Raw genomic sequence first — 27,977 nt, forward strand, 5'->3', positions numbered from 1 at the left:
TAAATGTACTTAAAATTTGCATTTAAAACAACTTTACACATAATCCAAACTGTACGCAACTCACATTTATGTTCATATCCATTGTTTACAGCTTCCCAGCTGGTTACACAAACATCTCCTCTTTTGTTCTGACAGAGACATGTGAGATAAAGTTCTTTTCCAGACAGAACAGAAAGACATTTATTCAATACATTATGACTACATAGTACAGCCCTGAGACTCCAGATCTGCAGAGGTTTAAGAGTGCACATACTATGTACATGTATTTCAGTTCTTACCAGTTTTCTAGTTTTCCATTTTCTTAGCAAAAAGACCTATGAAAAACACTTCCCCCAAAGGAGACTAAATGTGGGAAATAGTCCAGTCATTTTTCTAAGCCCATGGAGGAGGCACCCGAAGCAAAGCCTGTGTTGAAGGTCCTACTCTTTCTTACCCAGGAAACCAGCACCAAAGTGTAATTCTGATTTTTATTTTAGAGGAAATAATGCAGAGGATTCTCGCTGCCTTCAAATGGTCTGTGTATGCCTGCACGTGTGTGTGCACTTGTAAGGGCACAAGAAACACTATCCAAATGAGGAATTAGAGTGCCATATCCTGCCAGTCTTGCCCTCGAGGGCCTTGCTGGTTGGCCTTCTCTCTCACCCTTGGTCACCCTGACTGTCCGGCGCCCGCCACATAGCCTGCACCGCTGGAGCGTGAGCTCCACCTTGCATAATAGAAATTCCTGCATTGTTTCTGTATCTCAAAGGCATGCCTTTTTTTTTTTTTCCCCAAATAGGTAGCTACAGTTTATTCTTACTACCAAGAAAAGGGGACAATTTCAATGTCAACTTCCCAGTGAACAGCTGGAGGGGGACACAGCAGTGGTAAAGAGGACACCTTCCCCCAGAGGCTTTTCCTTCTGCCATTGGTCTGCTGATTCAAAGGGGACAATGCTGGTTGGGTGCAAATACAAAAAAGACCAGTATGTTTAAATTCAAGAAATCAAGTCTTTTAAGATGTTTTTTATTGCATCTGAGGACATTTCCAGTAAATGTTTGTGTTTGAAGCCTTGGCTTAGTGAGCCGCCTGCACCTGTCGTCAGGTTTCCCGGCACAATCCCATTGCCTGCAACGGGACTTAGCAAAGCTAAAAATCCTAGCACATTAAATTTGCCAACGCTGCACCCAGATGTCCGCATCAGCAGGAAAAACCAACGGCAACTGCTGAATATATAGTACAAATCGACATTCTTCACAGAAGAAACACTGTAAGACTAATTTCCTATAATATGTCACCTGCTCATCAGTCCTTCACTATCACTGCAGTTATTTCAAGGATAATAAAATTCAGCTCCACTACCCATGGTTTCTCGACTTTTTAAAAAAACCTAAGTTCTAAAAGGTGTAAACAAGTATACACATAGGGTTATTGAAAAACGTTTGCCATTTCTTGTCTGTGCATCTTACAGTAATGACTACATGAGAGAGGACAAATGTACAAGGACGGTATTAGTGGTTATTTCACTTTTGCACACATGGCTAACTGCCCTCTACAGGTGTGGTAAGTCACAGGAGAGAACAACAAGAGCCTGGAAGCTGTGCAGGCCTGTGCGCTTTAGTCCACTTCCTGCACCAGTCCACTCCGTTCCTGTAGTCAGAAACCGCTTCCTACAGGCTGCAACCCACACGTCCCCACAGAAGTATGTCAGGGCCATCTTAAGGGTTCCTCCTGTTTCTGACTTTTAGGGACACAATATCTACAATCAAGTTTTCACACTCTAGTTTCTGAAGCTCCGATCTTTCCTGTGATGGGCCTTCATTCTGCACTCCCCTTCACCCACGGCACAGCCCCCGGGGCGTCTTTTAGAGGTTTCGTCTCTGTGAAGTTTTCAGCAAACCGCTCTCGTGCTTTGTCCCAGTTTTTTTTGCTCTTACTCTGGAGAAAGTGAACATCATCGATGGAGGACGGCTTCCCTGTTCCCAAGCCTGCATGTGTCGGTCGAAGATGAAGTTGGATCTGTTATGAAAGTAGAGCAAAGAAACTGTTTTAGAACCTAAACACACCAAAGGCTGCTGTGTGGAAACGTTTAACTAGAATTCTTTGATTTATTAATGGCTCATGCAAAGAAAATGTGTAAAATGCATAAAAACATACAGGAATACATGTACTATTTCCCATGGAGCTTAAAGCTCATTTTGTTAGCACTGGCTTGCCAGACCTAAGTACAGCCAACACTATAAAAAAACAAAATGTTCCTTAAACAGCCTTCATCAAACCTCTATGCTTCTTGTCCTTTTCAACTGTGATGAATGTTCTTATCTACAAAGTTTATGCTCTGAAACTGCAAGTTACCCAAAAAGTGAACAATGAAAAGTCCCATTATGTTTTACGTAACTTTATGTTTTGTTTAGGCTACATTTATAGCTACGCTGTACGGCTCACAGCCACAGACACAGGCTGAACACAACGGGATCATTTCGTGCTAACCAAAAGTAAAGGCCACGAACATAGTTAGGACTCTTACCCTAGCTCACTCAAGTACATGCACAAGAGGACTAAGCATTAAAATAGGAAGAGGAGGCCTGGGAAAGTCCTCAGACACTCGAGTGTCTGCCTGGCATGTACAAAGCCCTGGGCTTGGGGTCCAGTGCTACACACAGAGTTAGAAAGGAAATCTGACTGCTGTTTACTTCCCTATCAGGAGACGAGGACCTCATTGTATTAGGAAGTTACCAGAGATTGTGGTCTTATGTATAGCTTAGGGGCTTTTTGACAGGACACTCTTAAAGAATGGTTCTTACCATGTGTAGTTTACATAAGCAGTATCAGTTCAAACATGCCCAAAGACTCAGTGACAAAGTGCATACACACTCAGGTCTAACTATAAAACCATTCTTTCCATCATGCTCCAATTAAAAATTATTAGCATTATGTCCATGCTAGTGGTCCAGTCTTGACAGATATCAATTCCCACAAGAGTCCTACTATCAAGTTACTTTATAAAGGGTTTGTGTGTGTGCACACATGTGCTAAATAACTGTTACCTCCCATCAACTATGGGACTACAGATTTTAACTGGTGCACTGTTTTCTAGACATTATTCTCTGTACTGCTCTTGAAATGCTCTGGGGCTCTTGAGCTCTCAGACTCTCCAGCTACTGTAGAACTGCCTATGTGTAAACCAACATCAACTGTCCCTTCAATGTTCAGCACCAGACTAGTAGGAAAGTCATTTTAAAATGTGAAAAGGAGTGAGGGCAGCTGGCAAGAGTGCTTGCTTAACATGTTCAAAGCCCTGGGTTTATGCCCAACATGGTAAAGCAAACAACCCAAAACCCAGATAACTAAAAACCACAAGAAAACCTTCGGTTCAGGAAATAACACTTTAATACTCTTGATTTAAGGGAGAAAAAAATCTAAACAAGGCTTTCCCAAAGTACAAATCCCAAACAGAAGCCACTGTATTAAAGGAGAACACAATAAAGGCCTTACCCATGTCTCTTTGGGTTACTACTATAGGCCCAGCTCTAGGCAATGTTTGGTTCATTACTGCACAAGGCAATGTCTACTTAAAGAGTTTAGGAATGAAAGAAAGCACAAGTCTTACCGGGGTTTTCATTCCTCCACCATCCTTTCCCAGGCCTTCTCCCTTTCTCCAGCCCATCTTCTCCAACATCTTTCTGCCTTTGTTGCTATCTGTAATTTCACTGTAAAGAAAAATTAAGGTGATAACTGACTTATAAAAGATTTTTTAAGGCCACATATACAATAAGCTCATGCATAAAAATAACTGGTAAAGCTACCACAAAAAAGTTTGACAATACTTCATAAAGTGGGACACAAATTTTACTCTACAGATGCTACCTAATGGAAATGTAGCCCACTGGCAACGTATTGTGAGCACTTCATATGCCCACACTTGGAGGCAGACTGAGGACATTCATGAAGTAAGTTCTACGGCAATGAAAACAGACACTACTAAGCAAAGCTACATGAGACGAAAGAATACAGTTACCATGTGAATACTGTACTGAGCGAAAGCTGTTGCCATCAGGACGGTGGCTGACTTGGGGAAGAACAGGGCATTGAGTTTCACTGGTCAAATGTGCACTCACAATGTGCTGGTCTTCCACAGTATGCCAAGGTTGAACAGTCAGCACAGAACAGGGTGCTTTTCTGTCTATATGAATGCACCAATACAAAGGGGACATAGAACCCCTTGTTTCCCATTTGCATTCTATGTGGTGGGTTTTCTAATGTGAGGGTTTTGATCTTGTGCTTTTACTTTGTTGGTGTATGTATACTTCAGCTTCTTTTATAAAGGAAAGCAGGCGAAGGTGCTTCAATTATTTCTGCCTTCTAACTTAAATCTAATGTAATCTTCATTTTATTCTGCATAAGAAATGCTGTCTATTTTTAAAGTATTCGCCCTCTGCCTACTGCAGCTAACTTGAAACACTACACTTCATCAACTGATTCCGTGCACAGTAGGACGTCCCAGTTTATGCACAAGGAAAAGTTACTGGCAACTGTGATTATAATTTAAACCTGGCACAAATAGTATAGTTTGAGAAATAAAGAGACCAATCACAATTTCATAATTTTCATTTCTGCATGGAAGATTCCAATTGACTCAACCTAGAATGAAAAACAATGTAGCTAACTTAATATATAAATGTGGTAACATTATACACCTCAAAATCACATTTTTCATGTTTATTAACAAAGCCACTTTACCAAGAGAAAAAAACTACTAAGTAAGAAGACTGACCAGCAAGAACTGTCTTAGAGGTTATCAGTCAACACTCACAAATGGACAGATGCAGGCGTATCATCTCTTTGGAAAGTCCCTTCGCTTCCAATCTGCTCCCTACGTTTTCCAGCTCTGTCTTTATATTTTGGATTCTTCAACGCTTTTTCATCTTCATAGTCTGTATTCTTAACAATCACAAACCATTAATTGAGAAAGAAAGAAAACAAACAAAAATGTAACAGTAAACATGGCTCAGTAGAGCCTCTGCAGACAGGAATGAAAATAAACGGCTATCTAAGCTACCCGTTATCAGACATGCTATCCTCGATCCATGCTGTTCAAGCGATATTACAAAATAAGCAAAAGGACGATGAGGTAACACGCTGAAAAGCCAGTGCAGGTTTTACTGTCTGTTACGGCCATCTGTGGTCACATGAACAAGTGCTCAATGAAGAAAAGAACTTGTCTCGCAGGCCTGGCAACTTGAGCCCCAGAACCCACATAGAAATTAAAGAGCACCAACCTCACAGAGCTGTCCTCTGATCTCCACATGGCACTGTGGAATGCGTGCCCACACAACACCAGGTATGAACACATAATAAGATCTGAACTCTTGGGATTGAGAGAAAAAAATCCGCTTCCCCCTTTCTCTAAGGATTCCAAAGAACCCAACATAGTTTGCTACTGTTTCTTAGAAGGAGTCATTTTAAAATGAGAAGAACAGCTTTTGCTTAATTGTAACTCCATCTCTATGACTCCATCACTACCCCACACGTCCTCACAGGACAGAGTGGGTCAGGTCCTGTGATGGATATAAAGAACATAATGACTTCCCAGGAAGGACACACACTTTTAGCAGACGTAGTATGACATAATCAGGATAAAGACGCACCCAGGTATGGCAGTGGCACTCACGTTACACCCTGTTTCAACAGTCCTCGCCTTTTAACTGATAAATAGTACTTCACTATAAGACTACAGTATGGTTATGTTTAAAAGACATCTGAATCCTCAGTTTGGAAGTGTTACCAGCCATGAGCTCCAGTGTCCTCATAACCTTCCAATGATGTCTACAGTCAGCTTAATATTTCTACAGCGCTCTACAGATGCTTACTGGTGTCTCACTGTGGTCCTTCACATTCCCACATTCCTTAGTGAGCAATTTTTTCATGTGTTTACTTTCCAACTATGTATCTTCCTTGGGAAGTGTTTGTTAAAATCTAGTAGCTTTTTAAAAAAAAACATGGTGTACCTATTTGATAAATGTCCCCACTGGTGCTGCTGCTTGAGAGGGTGTGGAACCTTTAGCAAGCAGAATGTTGCTGGAGGGAGTATGTGTGTCCCCGGGAAGGGCTTTGTTCCATTTCCTGTGTGAGCAGATCCTTGGGCCTGCCATGTTGCCTTTCCCAACATTAACATTAATGGACTATGTCTCTCAGGAATTTTAAGTTAAAATAAAATTTTCTTTGGGGATGGGAGGTGTCTCTGTGTAGCCCTGACTGTCCTGGATCTCACTCTGTAGACCAGGGTGAGCTTGAACGCACAGAGATGCACCTGCCTCTGCCTCCCATGTGCTAGGATTAAAGGTGTGCACCATCATACCCAGAAAACTAATCTTTTCTTTTTCAGAAATATTTCCTGGAGGTAAGGATATACAGGTCAGTGCTACAACCCTTATTAGCATGCTAGAGGCCCTGAATTCAACAGCTAGTAGTACTGACAGAAAATTTCTACCAGTTTTAAGTTTTTTTGTTTCACATTTAAAGATTCTGCTACATTTCCAGCAGCCAGCATTTTGAGAGTATCATGGGTGTACATGTGTGCCAATCCACCTCATGGAGGTCAGAGGACAATCTGACACTTATTCCTTTCCTTCTCCCATGTGGGTCCCAGGAGTCAAACTTAGGACCTCAGGCTTGGCAGCAAGTGCCTCTACCCAGTGAGCTATCTCACAAACACATGCCTTACATTTCTACATCTACATCAATGTAGACAGATTTCATCTAGGTCATTTTGTACAAGGCACATAACATGGAACAACACGGATTTTGTTCTGATTGTTCTTTCTTTGGTTTCTGATCTTTGCATACGGCCATCTAACCATTCTAGCACCTTTTGTCGGGGGACGGGGACAGGCCTCCTTTCTCCATCACACTACATTTACACTGACTTAAAAATTAAACCTTCTGTTTATAATACACGATCTATTTCTGAACTCCTCTGTGTTCCACACAGTTATGCATCTGCTCTTGCTGCATTTTAGTATTTTAATGAATGTTTTTTGGAAACCAAACTGTCTACTTAAATGTAGCTTACTACATTTCAACTCCACCCTTAGCAGTTAAGTTATACACACCAGAACTATAGAATTAATAAGTAATCGTGGTAAGTAGTACTTAATTATATGTAATGTTGGTCCACTGAACAAATGAAACACTACTCGACATCCTTACCTGCAAGCCATACTTTACTCTTATTTTCTTTAGTGCCTTTCTTCTTTCCAACTCTTTTTCCTCCTTACTTAATGCTGGACCAACTAAAAGAAAAAACTGTTTGAACTTGACAGACTTTACAGAAAATTAATATTTACTAAAAAAAAAAAAATACTAGTTTATTTTAGTATATTTTCCAGTTCAAACCATTTACTGCAGATTTCATAATCTTAATCATAATCTTACATTTCATTATAGTAGTATAAAAATTATATTAGCATTATCCACTCATCAGCAAGTGGAAAATATGCTTAGGTACCTAATCCAGGCCCAGAAAGACAAAATGTTCCACATTCTCTCCTCTATGTTAAAAAAAGGTAAATTTGTACATTTAACCTGGAGCATCGGCAAGATCTGGAAGGCAGAAAGGGCACATGAGCAGGAGGGGAGAAAAGTAGAGCATATATGACAGGAAAGACAAGTTAAACAGTTAAGGGAGGGTGGGGAGTCAGGCTAACCAACACTAGGATGTATGAAAACCCCTTTAGGAAACCCACTGTTCGGAAAGTCAATTCACAAATAGAATTCTAAAAGGACCTTGACCAGCCCTCCCTGCTCGTTCAGACAAAATCCGAGTGGCGCTTCTTGGCCTTGAGCTGCACTCAGTGAAGAGCACACGCATCTTGTCTGCAGCAGCCACACCAACTAGGCCCCGGCTGTGCAGCCACTACTCAGCCCAAGCCAGTGCAAGGTGAGGGTGGGAGTGTGGCTCAAGGGCACATAGGGGCCAGGCCACCACTGCATTTTAAACACTCAGTGAACTAAAGGGTTCTGAAACATGCCTCACGTACCAGAAGGTTCATCCTTTTTATCAAGGCGAAGGTGCGCTCTGACTTGCCCTGGCTCACAGCCATCGCAGGTCTCACTGCCAGGGTGAATGTGGAAGGACAGGACAGTCTCCCCAATTTTTACCTCATCGCCATGTTCAAGGATGTAAGGGTCACATTTAGTTTTTGGCTAGATGAGAAATTTTTAATGAAACAGAAATACAAAGTAGTCACAGTTACATTATTGTAGAGACATAGTCAGAATAGGAGACACAAGCACACCTCTATGACTTGATGGATGGACCCTGAAAAACACTACTAGGACCATGACAGTAGCTTAGTGGCAAAACACATACTTATCTGGAACTCTGGACTCCACCCCACAATCCCTGATAATATTTCCCAAAAGCTACTTATAATATTGATCTTATCAAAGCCCACCAACCTTCTTTCGCACCAGTCCACTCAGACTTCAGTCTATTAGCAGAACACATAATCAGAGGAGAGCTACATGGTAAAAAGTGATCACCTTTTTTTCTTCTTAAAAAAAAAAAATGGCTTTACATTGTGTACACATGCTCACATATGCAAGCATGTTGGATAAAAGAGGGTGTTAAGACTGCTCAGGGGTGGGGTCAGGTTTGTGGGTGCACAGCTATAACACAGGCACTGGGATCAGAACTCTGGTCCTCAAGATTTCACAGTAGGTACTCTCTAACCACTGGGCTTTTCTTATTATTTAAGTCCTTCTTTCATTCTTGATGCATAAGAACAAGGTCTCCTTGCTGGTTTCTATTATCAACTGGACAGGATCTAGTCACTTATTGCACACCGTGGAAGTAGATAGAGTTCACAGGGACCTCTGGGCATATCTGTCAAGGATCATCTAGATTAGGTTAACTGAGGTGGCAAGATCCACCTGAACTTGGGTAGCACTATGCCATGGGCTGGGGTCCTAAACTGAACAACTAGGAGAAACTGAGCTTAGCACTAGCAATTTTCCTCTCTCTTCCTGAAGTCTGACACAATATGAAGCGGGTAATTACCCGCTTCACAGTGCTGCCTTCTTCACCATGATTAAGTCACTTTGTCAGGGTATTCTGGTTTTCAGGAAATTCCCAGTTTACCATTATTTCTATTAAGACAAGAAAAGGCCAGGTTAGGGATGTCTAGTGGTCCACTGCAGGAAGAGCATCTGTTTGACATACAGAAGGAACCTGGGCTAGATTTATAGCAGCACACAGGACAAGGGGGCCACCAAAGCGGCTTATATGAATATTCAGTCCTGGGCCAGCGAGACAGCTCAGCAGGGAGAAGGGACTCCGCATGTGGGTGCGCACACACACACAGACACACACACACACACAATTTTTAAAAGAATATATAATCTAAGTAAGATTTATGATACATTTATACCTAAAAGCAGCAACAAAAACATAATTAGAACCCAAACCTCAACAGACCAGTATCTACTAAACATTTTTTCTAGCCCTTTCTGGAAATTTCCAACCAGGTTATACTAGGCTTGACCTCTGATCTGAACCAAATGATAACTATAATGATTAGGACCTAAGCTTGGACAAGGAAGTACAGGTAAACATTACTTAGTTACTCACCTGAAGAATCTGTTTCCCGTTGACAATGGTACCATTCTGGCTGCCCTGATCCACAAGGACATAGCTTTGCAAGTCATGGTCAAAATAAATTTCTGCATGAAACTTAAAGAAAAGCAACCAAGCAATTACAAAGAATCACATTTTCAACCCAGAGCTAACTTTACTAATACAATAGTGTGGACATTAGTCTCTGATCATTTCACGTGTTTTCTCTTAATGCTTTTCTATGAACACAAATTATTAAAAGTCTCTGGTAGATGTAGTGAGAGTTTTTTGTTTCTTTAAAAGCCCAGTTATGTGACTGTTTTGTTTTAATCTCAGCTGTGGAATATGGTGCTGTTTCAGATTGTCTACAGCAGCTAACTATGATTTGTCTCGTGCTCTGGTAGGGGCATGATTTTGCAGCTGAAGATAGTTTATGTTTCGAATTCTAGGGGTTCTTCAGAGGGTATATAAATGCCAGAGCTGCAAGAGAGGCTGCTGTTGCTGCTCCTCCTGCTGCTGTTGCTGCTCCTGCTGCTGTTGCTGTTTGGAGAGACCCTGACCATGACAATCAAATTTACCCCAAGGAATTCAAGGCCCCAATCAGCAGGAAGTCGTCTAACAATATTGACTTCCTCTTTCCCCTTTAACCTTTCTCTCCTATCTAATGTTGGGTGTTGGAAGCGTTAGGGATGGTGTAAGGAGGAAGGAAAAACAACCCAATAAAGTAGCCAAAAGGCTGGCTACAGGTATGTATATGGAGGCTATACTTCCACCTTTAACTATGATGAAAAAATATATATCCTGCCTCTTCTACTTTTAAAACATAGGTAAGATTATCCTGTACATGCTATTTGACTTTTTTCCCTAACATGACTACTATCACTGCATATCATTACAGTTCTCAATATACACTGACTTGAAACACTCAAGAACTATTAAGGAAGCAAGTGCTCCAGATCTTCAAGACAAGGGACTGCCCCCCCCACTGCAGAGCGCTTTATTCATACGTTCTGCAGCTGTGTTTTGTAAGCTGAGCATTATGCCATGAAGTCTAAGTCGTGGATACAGCTATACTCTGTTCACCCATTAGATGAATAACCCCACAGTCAATGATCTAAACCTGGATATCTAGGCTTTCTAGGGCATTGTTATCCTTAACATATTGCTCTGGTCAGGCTGGAGAGATGGCTCAGTGGTTAGGAGCACTGGCAGCTTTCCAGAGTCCAGCATTTGATTTCCATCCAGCTTATCCACACAGAGGACTATAACCATCTGTACACTAGGCATACAGTGGGCATTTCAGGGTGTGGGCATACCAGAATGTGTGTAAAGACTGAGGACAACTTGTGGGAGTCGTTTCTCTCCGTCTAGTTTCTAGGGATCAAATTCAGGTTGTCAGGCTTGGCAATAAGCATTTTAATGTGATAAATCATCTTGACTTTAGCCCCTATATGCAAATTTCAAATTTAAACTAAATACTGCCATATTGCTTTCAAAAGTGGATGTGCCAATTATATTCCCATTGTCTATGAGAATTCTTGCTGCTTTAAAACATCTTTAACCAAACCTGGTTATTGCCAGAATTTAAAATTTCTATTAATCTAGGAATATGTAATGAAGTTTTACCATTAATTTCCTTTTGTGTTTCTCCTGAAAATCTTTTTAACAAATTTTTTTTTAATTATTTTTTTTAATTATGTGTATGTGTATAGGTTTGTGGGGGAGGGGTCTGTGTGGATGCCAAAACTCTAGGACTAGAGTTACAGAGGGGGTGAGCCACTTGATGTGGGTGGCTAGGTCCTCTGTAATAGTATGTGCTCCTCACTGCTGAGGACCACATACTGCTGAGGACTCCAGCCCCGAGGACCTTCCTATAACAGCTACTTGAGTTCCTCTGCCTATGTATTTCTTTCTGTACTTAGAATGTCTAGAATAACTTTAATGTTTTAAATGATTTCAAATGTTTTCTCACTGCCAAATCTTACTCTAAAAAACTCTTCTTAACTAAGCTACCAAGAGGAACTGCCGGGAGCCAAGGCCAGCTAGTGGAAAGTTACAGACAGCTGCAACAAGGTCGTAGGTGAGAGATTTACGTTTCTAGAACCTATGAGACATCTGTGCGTCAGGCTAGACATTTTGAGATATCTTAGCTGACATTCTTGTAGTATCTCTTTTAGTAAACATTCTTGCAGTGTTCTGCATCATCATTAATCACCCTGTTATGTTTTGTAAACTATATTGCTGACACGTTTTCCCTTCCTGCCTTCTCCCTATAAAGTTGTGTGAAATTTTTCAAATAAACGAGAGCGAGATCAGATTATAGACTTGCTCTCATTCTTTGTGTCTCCTTGTCTCTGCTTCATTCTTTTCGCCCCTCCTTAGGAACTTGTTGAACTGCTGGATGGGACAAGAAACAATTTTTAATAAATATGTGAATAAAAATTCAGTCTTAGCCTTACATTTTTATTGCATATATTACTCTAAAGACAAGATGGCATTTCAAATGTTAGCTATGACATTCTCTCTATGGTAAACTGACTATATCTTTGATTCATTGGTCTACTGACAATCACAATGGAGTTGGAAAAAATACATTTGTACAAACTGTAAATAAATGCTGTCATAGTTTTATGATGGCCATCATTGTCTGCCTTTTTAATTTGCTTAATACACAAGAATCTTCAAACTTAGTCAAAATTACCTATGTGTGAATTTTACTGTATTTTTAAAACTCATAAAGCATTCTGTTCAATGCTTAAGTATTTGTTTCTGTTTTCTTTCATGGTAAACTGAAAGTAAATTGAAAATCAGTATACGGATTTCATCTACCTGGAAATATGCTGTATGTGCCATCAGCCTGAGGTTTCCTACACCACCTACCTACTAGATGTTACTTTAACACCAAACCAAACAAAAAACACAATTCTCTGCATTTTAGCTTAGCTGAAAGAAGAGAAACAAATTCTTTTTAAAGTTACAGGTTGTGGATTTTGGTTTTTTTTTTTTTGTAAACACAAATTAAGTGACCAGGGTAGGAGGATTCTCTGCTTACAAACGCATACTGGGGAAAACTTTCCTAATAATAATGAGAAATAAATTCTATTCTTTTGTTTTATTTTTTTCCAGACAGGGTTTCTATGTGTAGTTCTGGCTATCCTGGAACTCACTCTGTAGAGCAGTTTGGCCTAAATTCCATTCTTAAAAGACAAAAATCATAGAAAGTCTCATGAGGGTCACATTACTTGATTAAATAAGAATAAAGTTGAGAGGCGTAGGCGTAGATGCCTGCCTACTAGTCACAAAGTTCTGAGTTCAACCTCAACAGCAACACACACGGACAGTGAAAACAGCTAGGAAATGCATGAAGAGCCTCAGAAGCCCTTTCCCTTCTGTTTTAAAGCTGCAATTCTGTTTGTTTTGAAAACCTAACTTTTTGTTGCTAACATGAAGCCACTGAAACTTTGAGAAAAGCTGAAAACAGGATCCTGAGATAGAAAAGGTTAATTACCATGGATTGCAAAACAACAGGATTCAAAGCAACTGCTTTAAATCATGGTTGGAATTATTTTTGAATTGTCATATTTACTTCACTTGATAAATGAGTTAACTGGATACTCATTTACTATTTAAGTTAAATTAATCCATGTTTGTAACTCTGGCTTCAGACTTTTATAAGGGCCATAATTAGCCAGGCATGGTGATACACACTACTAATTCAGGAGGCTGGGGCCGGATTACTTGAGCACCCTGGGAACAAGAGGAGGAAAATGCTGTCACAAAATGAAACAACCCAACAAAACCCCTGGCCAAGCACAGTGGCCCATGCCTATGTAGTACTTAAGAAGTAGATGTAGAGAAACCACGAGCTTAAGGCAGACCCTGCTACTTAGTGAGTTGGACACTAGCCTGGGCTACAAGAGACCCTGTCTTAAGCCAAACCCAAATCCAAAAGTCCTATAATTTTCAAACTGTGATAAAGACCTTTTCTCAAACACTGAAAGAGACACTGTTACTAAACTACTAACCCTCTTGTTAAACAAAAAAAGTTTTAAGTTTTCTACAAAAATGATTTTGGGTTTCCTTTTTGTTTTGTTTTATGTAGGATCCTGTGTAGCCCAGGCTTATTTGGAACTCTCTATGTGTCACTGTTCCCAAATGCTTAGTTTTCCTGCCTCTGCCTATCAAGTGCTGGGACACAGGGAAAGCCACCCACATGCAGCATGACCCTCTTAGGGGTCAATTCGGAGTAAAGGCCTTACCTTACTCACACCAACTTCAGGGATCCGAACAGTATGCTCCATATCTTTCTCTCTGCAACAGTGAGGAAAGTGAACAGTAATTTTGAGAACATACTGAAACACAGCAATGACAGTGACTGGGTCACAGTGTCGCCACACTCACGCTCTATAGCCTATGTGCTTCCACACATTTGTTCACATCATTTTTCATGTTAAACTGTGCTTTCTTTGGATAAAGATGCTGCTTTAGTTCTTTCTATGTCTAGAGCACATAGAACAATGCTTTAAATACAATACTGCTCATCTGCCTTTTTGAAATAAGTGAAAGACCTTCAGATGCAACACACTGGAACACCCTTACCTCCCAATCGTGGCTGGATTTACAGCTGTGATGATGAAAAGTGAGCCCATCTGCAGCACTGGAGATCTAATGACGATCACCCGAATACAGGGGGGCCAAATTTTTTCCTCATCTACCAAGGTAAGAGGTAGGGAAATATTAATTTAAGTTCCATGAAAATTAATTCTTCACACAGATAACTAGGAGGCATCCATAAAATAGAATTACATTGGTCAGAGCTCAGTAGTCAAGTACTGCCTAGACTGTGTCAGATCCTGGGTTCATTATCCAGTATAGCAACAAACAAAAAATTTCTAAGATTCTGCTCTGTGTGTATGTGTAAGGTGTATTGTTATAATTATTATTATCATTAGAGTAGCTGTAAAGAACAGTATCAGCTTAGGACCCCAAAGACCAAGGTCTCTGCACAAAGGAGATTTATTTGCCCCAGAGAAACAAAGGGCACATAAAGAGGAGACAAAGGATGAGAGCAATGGGGAAGGGGACAAGGAAGAAGGGGAGGGGAACAAGAAAGAAGGGGCAGGGATGTCTGTCTCAGAGAGGAACAAAGGACTGCCTTTGGATAGAGAGGAAACAAACATGACCCATAGGCAAATGGCAGTTTATAAAGATAAACCCATATTAGAATGAGGTGTTTAATGGGCATGTTAATTAGGAGAGCCAAAGGGAGCTTTAGATTGTTGGACTCTGATAGCTAGACATTGGTAGTCAGCCTCAGGAGGAGGAAGTGGCCTAATAAAGGAACAGAACTTGGTGGCTAGCTTTAGAAATGTAATCTAGTGGTTTTTAGCAAGAGGCAGAGAACTGAGAAGGGCAAGGCCTGCCAGAACCATGCCAGCCACCCTCGTTCTGGCCAGAGTCCCCTCAATGATGTTGCAACTTGGATTTGGTCTACGGGATGTGCCTTAGCTCAATTCTCAAACACTTGGACCTTCAGGCTCAGGCCATGACCCTCAGCCCAGAGCCATGTCTGCCAGCCAGCTCAGAGTCCCGCCAGAAGCCAACACAAACTATACAACACATATAACATTTCTAATAGTAATTTTAAACAAATTTTTTTTAATTTGAAAAATATCCTGAACACATTTTCCAATTATCTTAGGTCAGGAAAATTTAAAAATAGAAAACTCTTAAAAGTAGATAACTTCCTATTGAGAAAAGAAAAAAATTGTTTCCTATAATTGCAAAATTGTTGGAGTGATGTTCTTGTGTACTGTGTAAAGATTATCCCTATATACTCAAATGCTGGTTTCTATACCCAGAGTTGAGCACAGGCCAAACTTTGGTACTATCATTATTATGAAGGATCTGCTGCCTTAGTATAATTTGTAAACATTCTTCTCCATCACCTTTTAGTTGGTTAAATTAAGAGCTAAACGGCCAATAGCTGGGCTAGAGAGTTAAGGTGGGATTTGGGGAGCTGACAGGAGGGAGGGAGAGAGAGGAAAGAGGGAGAAAAGAAATAAACACAGAGAGAGAATGTCTCAAGTAAGGAGTCAGAGAGGAGTGGCCACTAGGACACAAAGGAAGACTGCCAGGGTGAAACTAAGATGGCAGATAACAGGCCATGTGGAAGGACACAGGCCAAGCCAGTATTGTTGGGTTAGAATAGCTGAATATCTGACCAGCCATAATGCCTAAAGCTTTTAATAAATATAAGGTCTTCGAGTCATTATTAAGAGCCAGGGTGGGCATAGACTGGGTTACACAAAATAGTGTGTTTTGTATCTTTAGATTAAGTAAAGATGTTAGAATGACCAAGTGACTTCATGAATTATGGTTTTAATGGCAATTTACTTTTTCCTCTTCTATTGCAAAAGCAGAGCACAAACAGCAGAGCCTGAATGTGTATAGGATAGAAGGTTTAGTTTTATGTTCTATGGAAGCTATTCAATACTGCAGTTTTCTTAAGTCAATGTGTTGATTGTTTTCTCATGTCTAAACTCCTCAAAGCTGACAGTGGATCATTTATATACTTTTCAAAGCCATTCAAATAATGGTATGCCCTCAGGCAGGTATTCTATTTAGCACACTCCCACTGTTCTGCTCTTTTATGACCAGAGTGTATTATTTACTTACGAACCTTCATCCTCGGATTCTTCTGAGGACTCCCTGTCCTCACTGGTACTATTTCCATCGTAACTACTCTCGCTCTGAGAGTCTGTAATTTCACCTTCCTCTGGTTCACTTTCACTCTCTCTGATTTTCTCATCCTTAGATGGAGCTGGATTATTATCAACAGGAGACTCTATAGCACTTCCACTAACTGGAGCAGTGAGCTTTGAAGGACTGCTGTGGTGAGGAGCGTCTATTTTGGCCTTCTTTTTCACATTTGCAGGATTTTCTTCCTCACTGCAATTTATAGTCTCAACACTGCAGGCTTTCTGATCTCCTGAACTCAAATCCTAGAAGGAAGAAAGCAGTCAGCATCTTAAACCAGTATATAGAATCCACTGACTCAGGAAGATACTGGACACCAACACAAAGGACTCTGTGCCTGCCTGGCCTGCTTCAAGACACCATCACTCTTAGAATACTACTTTCACATCACATGGGAGCAATGTCCAAGTGGGAGACACTCCATAGCCCAATCCGTCCCTCCAGCTACTCACTCTCAAGGCACCAATATACCCAGCCCAGGCCCTCATCACCTGTTTTCAGGCTTGAGTAACAGCCTATAAGAAAGCTGCATAGCTCTTCCGGTCCCAGACCGGAGCGGAGGTTACCATGCAAACACGGCCAAGTCCAAGAACCACACCACACACAACCAGTCCCACAAATGCCACAGAAATGGCATCATGAAACCCCAGTCACAAAGATACGATTCTCTTAAGGGGGTGGGCGGCAAGTTCTTGAGGAACATGTGCTTTGCCAAGAAGCACAACAAGAAAGGCCTGAAGAAGATGCAGGCAAACAAGGCGAAGGCAATGAGTGTGCGAGCAGAGGCCATCAAGGCCCTTGTGAAGCCTGCGGCCATTAAGCCTGAAATGCCAAACGGCAGCAGCCGCAAATTCAGCCATCTAGCTTTCATTGCTTACCCCCAAATTGGGAAGCAAATTCAAAGCTACATGGCCAACGGTCATAGTCTCTGCCAATCAAAACGTTCAAACCAAGGCAGAGGCTTCAGCTCCAGCTCAGGTTTCCAAACGTGCCCTGGACCCTGTGAAGGCCCCATAGGAAAGGCTTCTGCTAATGTGAAGACAGACAGACTGGTGTGACACAGCCACCTATACACTATTTATAGATGACCAGTGTCCCATGCTGTTTTAACAAATAAAACTCAGGCAAGGGAGGGAGGGGAGGAGGGAGGGAGGAAGAAAGGAAGGAAGAGAAAGAGAGAGAGAGAGAGAGAGAGAAAGAAAGAGAGAAAGAGAAAGAAAGAGAAAGAAAGAGAAAGGAAGGAAGAAAGAAAAAGAACACTCCATAATAAAAATTAATGCAACTCCTGTTTATACCTGCACATTTTCTAGTAGTCACATTTAAAAACTTAAAAAAAAATATTCACTTATTCCAAAATCTTGTACATACAGCATATCCTGAAACACAGAACCTTCACTTCAGTCCACAGCCATTTACAGCTACCACACTGAATAGTATGAAACTAGAGACTGCATTAACCCTAAATTTTTATTAAGTTTTTAAATGAGACAACATATATAAAACACAGAAATATTATAAAGATAACACAAACTTAAAAGATTTAAACATATTCAATGTACCAACATTGAGATTTTGCTAAACTGAACATTTTACAGTTAGCAGAATTGAAAATGCACAGAAGTTTAAAATATAAATGAGCTCTTAATATGCCGTTAATTCTAAAAATTCAGCCTACCATAGCCTTTAATTATTAATTTTGGTATGTTTTATGAAGAATGAACAATTTTAAATATCAAATTAGAAATGTACTTTTATTATGTACACTTTAAGGTACGCATAATAGCATAATGAATGACTAAATCAGGCCAATGAACATGTGCATTAGATTAGTTCTGTGGTCACAGCACGAAGTTTACTCTCATAGTGACTGTCAAAGAATGCAATACATGGGCTAGGGATTATCTCCGCAGTGAGATATGTGTCTGGTATGCACAAGGTCATGGGTTCAATTTCCAATACACATGAAAGGTAATTCAGTCACTAACTACAGGCCCCAGCTGTACAACAGATACTATTTAAACATCATTTAAACTGGGATGAAGCACAAAGTAATTCTTTTTCTGCTGTTGGTATGTAACATTCTCAATTTTCTTTCTGCCATGCAGTATATAATGAAGTGAGTTCACATGTAATTTTACAAAATATGACAGCATTTTATATATTTATTTAGTTTAGTTTATTTACTTTACGACAGCATAATTTTAATAGCAGCATAAATCGAGTTTGGAGACAGGCTGAACATTCGGAGTGTGATAAACTATATACACTCTCAGCAATGCAAACTCACCAAGGGCAAGAACAAGGGCGAGGAGCTACAAAGCCATTAGGAACTCTACAAGCCACGCAAATTGGATCAGAACTATCTCCCTGGCTACGCACATGCTTTTTAAAGCACGTTCCGATAGTCTATTCTTTACTATTATCGCTTCTTGGCCAGCAGAAGGAAAATGTAGACCTGTTCGGGTGCTTTTGATGTGGATTTCATGGCACAGAAGAAAAAACAATGACATGCAGACAGTGACGCACATGGCCCCTCCACCCGTGTGTATGCATATATGAAAATGTTTTTCCTAGAACATTTAAAAAGGAAGGAAGTACTTTTCTCTAGTCACCCAGCTTCACAGATCCTCTCACAATCTCCTTACTGCTAAGAAGAGGGCCTTTAAAATTTAGACTCCAGTAAAAGGGACAAATCCTGACCACGGAGATCCCAAAGTATATTTATTTGTTTTTATTTTATTTTATTTTCAAGGAATGGTTTCTCTGCGTAGCCCTGGCTGTCCTGGAACTCACTCTGCAGACTAGGCTGTCCTGGAGCTCAGAGACCCACCTGCTTCTGCCTCCTGGGACTAAAGTGTGTGCATCATCACTTCTCAGCTCCCAAAGTTTATTTTCAGTAGTTCACTGACAGACTTTTCTGTTCATTTAGGTGTTGTCACCAAAACAAAACAAAACAAAACAAAAACCAAAAAACATTGAGAACAGAAAATATAGAGAAGAAATAAGAGCACTAATAACATTTTAGTTACAATTTGGTATCGTCAGTGATCTTAAAAGTCTCTTCAATCTTCATATCTAAACACCCTTCCCTTACATATGTCATCATGTTCTTAACTAACCAATGTTTCAATGTCTATTAGACTTACACTTTTTTTCTGAATATGACATAATTTCCGAAATGCTAGGGATCTAGCCCCAGGCCCTGCACATATAACATGAGCTCTCCAATACTAAGGTATATTCAGGCCCTCATTTCTTTCCTACTTCTTATACATATTATGACTGTGTTAATTAAGCAACGAAATTGTCTCTCATTTTAATTTCTTGAAATATAAATTACTAGAAATGCAATTTTTCCACATAATGAAAACATCTTTATGATTATTGATACAGTCAATCTCTTTCCAAAAAACAAAACAAAGCAAGGCTGGATAAATGGCTCAGCAGTTAGGAGTGCCTGAGTGGACCCAAGTGTCCACTCACAACCAACTGCAACTCCAGCTCCAGAGGGTCATCTGGCCTCCATGTGTTCCTGCATGTCCATGCATTCATGCACACACACAGACGCACACACACGCATGCACGCACACACACAGAGTGTGTATTTATATACATAAAAAATAACTTTTTTTGTTTGTTTCTCTGTGTAGCTCTGGCTGTCCTAGAACTCACTTTTTAGAACAGGCTAGCCCTGAACTCAGAGATCCGCCTGCCTCCGTCTCTGCTGGGATTAAAGGCGTGTCACCACTGCTCAGCAACAATAAATCATTTAAAACAAAACAAAATGAAAACCCTTTCAGCCCTAATGAACCTCATTCCACATTTACCAGGAATGCATTTGTAAGTTTGCAATAGGTGAGAAACTACTCGACTGAAAAAAAAGTTGACTCTGAGCCAGGTGCAGTGGCACAGGGCTGTACCCTAGCACCTGGGGAGGAAGAGGCAGGTGGATCTCTGGGTTTGGAATCAGCGTGGTCTACAAGACAAGTCTAAGACAGCCAAAGCTATACAGAGAAACCCTGTCTCGGAAGGGGAAAAAAAAAGTTGAATCTGTATGTGCCAACATATAAACTGTTGTTCTTTGGTGACCTGTACAATAACCAACTTAGTGAATCAATTTCTCAGTGTTCTCCTGAACTAAATACTTTATGTATCTTAAATACGCCTCCTTCAAATTTTACAAACCACGTACTTCTAGTGACTTGGTTTGTTAAAAATAAGCTCATTTGTTTCATTTGAACCTTTCTCAGTTTTTAGAATTTGATACCTTAATTGACATATTTTAAATACAGAGATACAGAATGTTTACATTCAAAAATTTGTAGCTTAATTAATGATGCTAAAACACTGTAAAATTTAAAAATTAAGGAAGCATTACCTTTTCCTCATTTGCTGTACAAAACCCCAGCTCCTTTCTTCTCTTCTTCAGTTTTTTGTCTTTGTTTGGTTTTGTGCCAGAGGCCTGGTAAGGCTGTAAATCTACTCGGGAGTGAAATTGGTATCGACCACTTTCCACATCACAGTAGTAATAAATCCCAGTGGAAGGATCATAGTAGAGTTGGTTTTCCTTTCAAAGTCAAGACGGTAGGTTTTAGTCATGTATAATGAAACAAAATAAAAAACCAAACAGCAAATACATTCAAACAGTGAATGTTTGTTTTAATAACTATAGTATTTCCAGATGAATTTTTAAAAATACCTTTTTTTTATCATTTAATGTCTGTTTTGCTTTCCCTGCTGAGCAAAAAAATTAATCTCAATTGCATCAAATGAAAGTGCCACTATTTATGGTGTTGTATTTTATATGAAGTAACAATTTAATAGGGTTCAACTGACCACATTAACCAAAAAAATGAAAGAAACTTTTACGAAGGCATGAAAACTAAGGCATGAATGAGAAAGCTGTGTATGAAAACAACAATATGCTGGCACTTAACACTACAAAAAAAATCTTGACTTTAAACATTTAATAATAAAACTGAAGACATTGGAGCGAAGGACATAAAGTGTAAAAAAATTGGAAAATTGGAGGTGAAAGTTCAAAATATGGAGGAAAACTTGCGCAACGAGATTGAAAAACTGAAGAAGAGATATCTGAAATGAAGGATATCTCCATTTACAGTCAACAAAATTTTAAAAACTACCTCGACAGCATTTTTAGCAGATAAGACCATGGGAGAATGAGTTTCAGGGATGGAAGCCTATTCGCCAAGCCTCAAGCATAGCTTTTAATTTCTTACTTCAGCTTGGGCTTAATTTTTGCTATCAGGCAGCTAAAACAACACCACCACAGTATTCAGAAGGCCTGAGACACTTACAGAGTCGTAATAGAAACCAGTGCTGTGGTCAAAGTACAGCCCTGTGTTCTCGTCATACGTAAAGCCCGTCTGCGACACAGCGGCTTCCGCTGCGGCTCTCAAGCTCTCGGCCAGCGATGCCCCTTCCAGGGCCGTGCCTTCTGCTGCTAAAGCGGATGCACTCTCCTGCAGAGACATGAGCGCACCAGGTGACGCACAGCGTGGGCTCACAGCACTGTTCAAGCTTGTTTCCCGTTTGTAAAGGAAACACGTGGTCATCAATTACAATATTTTCAAGGGTTTTCCAACTTAACCTTGACCCCGATTTTTTTTTCTTTTTTGTTTTGTTTTGGGGTGCTGTGGGGAAGACACAGGCCTGCATGTGAGAGGCCAGTGCTGTACCACAGAGCTGCATTAGCCCCAGAATCCTGTCTGAGTCTTAAAGACACTTTTAAGACAACAATTATTTAAAGCTAACTATGTGGTAACACAAGGAAGCACCCATATAACACAGACCATGAAATATTCTCTAACACAAATGATGTACCTGCAATATACTCAAGGATAAAGACACTTTAAAACTAGAGATGGAGGAGAAAACTATAGACTAAATGGGATTCATCACATAAAAGTTCATAATTAAAACAAATGTGAAAGCCACTTGGGAACTATCTGAGTAATGATGGGTTATTTACTATACAGGCACTGGAATTGGCAGCTGAGGTAAGAGAGAGAAACCTACTCTTAACTTCCAGGTATGTGTCCAGTTTAGGGACACATGCCTAGGACTTAGCAGTTGGCAGGCTCTGGTGGGAGGGCAGTTTGTGCCTGAGAATTCAATACCAGTGCCCACAACACAGTGAGACCCCATGTCAAAACAACAAATCACCGCTTCAGGTGTAACATAGAAAACGGACCACTGTTCTGGAGCCCAAGGCCCTTTAAAGCCCTACTAGCCTGTGTGAGTGTGAACATGAATGCCATAGCACACGTGTCAGAGAAGACCATGTTTACTTGGTTCTCTCCTACTTTTACAGAGGTTCCAGGATTAGGAAATGACCTCAGGCTTGCCAGGCTTTTACAACAAGCACCCTTTCCTCCTGGGTTATCGCACTGAGCTCCAAGGTTCATGGGCTGAGTTAAAATATACTGACAAAATACTCTGACAAATGCAATCATAAACAGAAAAACAATCACAAGTACAAACATATTTCCGGTTCTGGTTTTTAGCAAGTGCAGCTAAGTGTATAGATACACTCCTATACTTCAGCTGAGGGAGGACAACCTGAGCTCAGGGGTTCAAGGCCAACCTGAGCAACAAAGCAAAACTTTATTGCAAAATACAAAACAAAACTGGTGCTCTCTACATAACCATATATAAACTGTTTATAACTCTTGTATGCATCATGGTAGATCAAGGAATCCTGTTTATGTCCATAATTTCTGGGCCGCAAGTTTCATGGTTTGCCTTTTATTACCTGGGAATCAGAGGTGAAATGATCTTCTTGTCCATGTTTAACACATTCTGTTACATCAGTATCAGCATAACTATCATTGTCTATTTGTGACTCATCCTTAGAATTAAGAGTGGAAGCTTGAACATACTGACTCTGCTGTGTAGACAATTCCGTCTCTTTACTGGGAAGACTATCATCATTATAATATGTCTGATAATAATAATCTGTAGCAAAAGGAAAGAAATGGCTGATTGGCATTTGGAAATGTTTAACTGTTAACTGCAAACTCTGAACAGCAAACACAAAACTGCACACATTGAAACTCTGAATATGAGCACGAAACTGCACCCATTAAATCTGGCCACAAAACCAAAGGCAGATTTGAGGGGCTAAAAAGCAGAAGGTTTACTGACTGCAGTATGACCATTATGGAGACATACTGGGGGAGGGCAGCACTAGAGAGCCCAAGGCTGGTACAAATGAAACCAACCTGGGCCACTCAGCAAGTGCCTGCTAGCTTTATCTCCATACTGAGAACCTGACTCAATCAACAAGTACAGAATACTTAGTGCAGCACTGGAAACATATACAAACATTAAAGAAATTAGAAATTATAATACATTTCTATTTTGTCTCCCATAAACTGACCCCAAAAAAGTGACATAAAAAGAAATCAGTATTATCATATTCTTCACATATATTTTGTCTTTTATTTTTTAAAAACATTACATTAATGTGTCGTGAATGTTCCAAGGGTACTAGTGTAGCCCCACTAGACAGTGAATACCTGTTGACCAAGGAGCAAGGTTCTCTGTCTGCACTTCTACATCAGACTTTTTATTATCTTCATTTCTCCCACAATGGAGTATTTTACTAAGTTCTTCTACCTGAAAGGAAACAGAGATTTAGAAAAAAATAAATCATAAAGCAATCCAGTAACACATAGCACTCTCTACCATTCTTGGGATGTCATTAAGACATTTTTCTTGGTAGAACTTTTAGACTTTGCCCAAAGCAGCTGGTTCCTTTTTCAGCAACCCTATAACTATTCACAGGTTAAGGCAGACTCTTGGGTTTATTTCTTCTGCTTCTTTTCTTCCTTTTTAACACAGATCTCATTATTTTGTACAAGCTGATAATGAACTCACAGGCTCAAATAATCCTCTGGCTTTAGTGTCCCAAATGATTGAGACTAACCATACGCCACTGTGCCCCACTCAGGGATGTTTTCATACTCCTAGGCAAATACCAAAATCACAGCTGGGCACGGGGTGGCGCACACCTTTCATTCCAGCAGGTACATCCCTGAGTGCAGGGCGACACAGTGAGACCCCATCTAAAAAAGGAAGGAAGGATGGGAGGGAGGGAGGGGGGAAGACAGAAGGAAGGAAAGGAAGGAAAGCAAACCATTCAAGTCATCTCTTCAAAAATCTAGGGATAAAGATCAGTAGTGGACATTGTAATCAGTGTAGTTCAGTAACCATGAGGTCCTAGGTTCAGTCCCCAGCACCAAAGAAAGAAAAGTCCCAACTAAATACAGGCAAATTCTATCCCTAGCTTGGACAAAAATAAAACAAAAGGTTTATCTTCAAAGCGTCAAAGGCCAACAGTTCTGCCTACAATTTAAAACTACACGTTTCCATCTGAACTGAATTCTCTACTACCACTCAGTGACTTGGAATTATTTACTTACACACAGCAATTCTATTTATGTACGTACTTTTTCTTCTTTGTGCTCATCACTAAATGACTACAGCAAAATGAAACAAGAACACTAGAGAGGTGGCATCTTTCCTCTGTGTGCTTTGTGCACAGACACACCCTTCAAACATGCTGTGCAGGCCACGGCAGTAGTATGTATATGCTCAGGACTGGATGAAAACTGCCTCCACCCATGAACCTCACCTCAGTCTGACAGGGTATTGGTCTGAGCTATATGCAAGAAACCAACGAAAAAGCTTCTAAATACTTAATGAACAGTAAGCTTAAAAACAGAAAAAGCTGTGAGAATGGTTATATACAGGTTTATCTGGGCACTTTATGAATTGTAAAATCTGCTCTTCCTACCAGGACTGGAGCTAGACCAAGGTAAACAAATTGGTGAGGAATGTTGAGGAGGCACTGCTCTAGGGTTCACTCCTCACTCATCCCTCACCCTGGGAGGTCAAGTACCCAAGTACCTTGGCCACCACTGCTATGAACTGGAGTGCTTAGATCCTACCACATTTATATAGGAACTCTGAGGAACACCTTCATTCACACAACCACTTTACAAAATGGTTGCCCAGAAGCCAGTGTTACACAAAAACTGCCTTAAGAAACAAAGTAACTTGCAAAAGGCTTGTTAATCCTCAAACCCGCATATATTATGGCTTTCTGTTTGTCATCCTTTATTTATTGCTCCAAAGAAACTTATTCAAAGATTTGGGATGAATGATAACCACACTCCATACTCCCAGTAAAGAATGTTGGCTAGAAGGTAGTTATAATTATCAGCAAGCTGCAAGATTTTTCTCTACTATGGGTGATCATCATCATCATCATCATTTAACTGGGGGAACAAGGTGTTGGGGATCCGAATGAGGGCCTTCTGAATACTTCCAAGCACTCTCCTATTTACTTTCATTTTGTTTTCTTTCTTCTTCAAGACAGGTCTCCCTACATTGCCCAAACTAACCTCAAATTTCTAGGCTAGAAATATAATTCAAAACAATGGGAACAGAAATCATTTCAACCCAGCTGTTGTTTTCTGCGCTTACTTAAGAATAGTACAATACAGACAGAAAAGAGAGGTGGCTTAGTGGTTAAGAGCACTTGCTGTGCAACCCATAAGGACCCAGTTTGGATCCCAGGGCCCACAAAACAAGTTGGCATGGCCTCCAGCACATCTGTAACCCCAGAACTGTGAGTGGTGGGCTGCCAGGCTAGCCAGAAAATGTCAGGTTCTGGTTAAGGAAGAGCCCATCCCCCAAAAACAGGGTAGAACTATAGAGAACACCTGATAACCCTCTCCGGTCTCCATGTGCACATAGATATGAACACACAACACACACACACACACTAAAGAATAGTATGGCAAAGTTTGATGACATTTCTGTCTAGCCTAGAAATGTAGTTTTAAAAAAAAAACTAAATTATGGAGAAAACATTAAGCTGACTAATACTTAATCTGTATCCAGAAATAATTTGTTAGGATAGCATGCAACTGTTCAATGGTCAAGGTAAAAATATATTGCTTTGTTAAGCATCCTTGTCAAGTATGTATCCTTACTACATATTATGAAAATGAGACACACCTGTAGCATCTGTAACTAAGACAGGCACACCTGTCTACAAGTGAACCCGAGGATAACTCAGATCACCTTACACATGGAATATACTCAAGAGTGTGTAAAATTAGTGTGTTCCTGCTTTTAACCTTCATTGCTGCATGCCATTACCAATCGGATTTTAGAAACAACAGGGCGCTCAAGATATGCGATGAGATTCTAAGTTCAGCTTTAAGCAAACTCAAAAGGCTGGGATGGGTGTTGCTTGAAATCCCAGCCTAGGAGACTGAGCCAGGATTGCCAGGAGTTTGAGTTTAACTGGGACTACACTCTGGGATCTAAGCCTGGCTGACCTATGGAGTGAGATTCTGCGACAAGAATCCTACGTGGGGGTGGGAGAGAAAAGCAAGCCCACAACCTCAGCACTCGGGAAGTGGAGACAGAAGGATCAAAAGTTGAACTTCAAGGTCATCCTCCGTTACATAGCGAGTTCAAGGCATCCTTGAATGGGACCTCCGACTGAACTAAACAAAAAACAAACAACAACAACAACAAAAAAAAAAAATTCAACATCACCTAGAAAAAAAAATAATAAATGCACCCATTGCTAGCGGGACAGGCGATCACGACCATGTAGCCCATGCTGGAGTTGATCCACGCCTGCCTGAGACAATCGTCCAAACCAACTGGCTTGCACTGTTCAGCTCGCTCCAAAGGTATCCAGTGATTTTTTTTTTTTTTTTTTTTTAAACAGGTCTGGGCTTTACTGCCTTCAAAGACCACAGAGAAGCTCTCTGCGGCTCCGGTCAGGGAGGCACTGTCGGCCTCGGGGCTGAGGCGGACCGCGCACCTGCGTGCGGAGTTCCTGGTTATTGCTCTCGGCGCTCTGGTACAGCCGCTCCGTGTGATGCAGCAGCTTCTCGACCTCCCGCACCTGCCTCTTGCAGCTCCGCAGCTCGCTCTCCAACTTCTCCACCTTCCGCCTTAGCTGCGCCAGCTCCGGCTCGGGGGAGGCAGGCGGCGAAGGCTCCTCGGAGGCCATGCGGCCGTGAGCGCGGGGCCCGCGGGCGCGGGGAGGCCGCTCACGCCGACACCGGTGCCCGCTGGCCCAGGGGCCACCGGAGAGCGCGGGCTGAGGGAGGGGGCCTCACGCCCTGGCGGCCGCGGCGGGCTCCGGCCATGTCGCCCGAAGTCGGTGATCGGGGCTGCGACCTACGGGACGAAGCCACCCTACCCGGGCCGCGTGGCCGTGAACTCGAACCCACCGGATGACAGCCTCGGAGAAGCCGGGAGACCTAATGGGACAGGGGAACTAGGCGGAAGCGTTCCAGTTCCGGGCTGAGCCGGAAACGCGGAGCCAGAGGTGGGCGGGACCAAGACGGAAAGGGGAAGCGACGGGAAGCTAAAAGGGTCTGCTAGCGCGGTGCGCAGCTCCCTCGTCCTGAGGGTCTCTGAGTTGCAATTTACATTTATGTAGCCGGAACAGCAGTCTGTATTTTCACTTCCTGTTGTTTCCTTTGTTTTGCAGTGTAGGATTTTGAGTCCGATGCGTTAAATGTTCCCCAATCCAAAACCGAGGACTCTTCTATTGATTTTACAG

At 41.1% G+C, this 27,977-nt stretch overlaps 1 protein-coding gene across 1 annotated transcript; it reads right to left on the minus strand.

Moving 5' to 3' along the window:
- Positions 1-27,718, minus strand: Aggf1 (angiogenic factor with G-patch and FHA domains 1). The gene is made up of 14 exons (XM_021641437.2): positions 27,228-27,718; positions 23,896-23,995; positions 23,130-23,332; positions 21,673-21,837; positions 20,733-20,921; positions 16,278-16,599; positions 14,195-14,306; positions 13,855-13,906; positions 9,611-9,712; positions 8,019-8,184; positions 7,189-7,271; positions 4,793-4,920; positions 3,590-3,689; positions 1-1,998 (listed from the first exon to the last, which is right to left on the minus strand). Exons 1-14 carry the CDS (start codon positions 27,417-27,419, stop codon positions 1,798-1,800), a joined length of 2,115 nt encoding a protein of 704 aa, XP_021497112.1. The 5' UTR covers positions 27,420-27,718; the 3' UTR covers positions 1-1,797.
- Positions 27,719-27,977: the final 259 nt, after the last annotated feature.

The sequence above is a fragment of the Meriones unguiculatus genome, chromosome 6, assembly GCF_030254825.1.
Source record: "Meriones unguiculatus strain TT.TT164.6M chromosome 6, Bangor_MerUng_6.1, whole genome shotgun sequence".
In the NCBI taxonomy this organism is placed as follows: Eukaryota; Metazoa; Chordata; class Mammalia; order Rodentia; family Muridae; genus Meriones; species Meriones unguiculatus.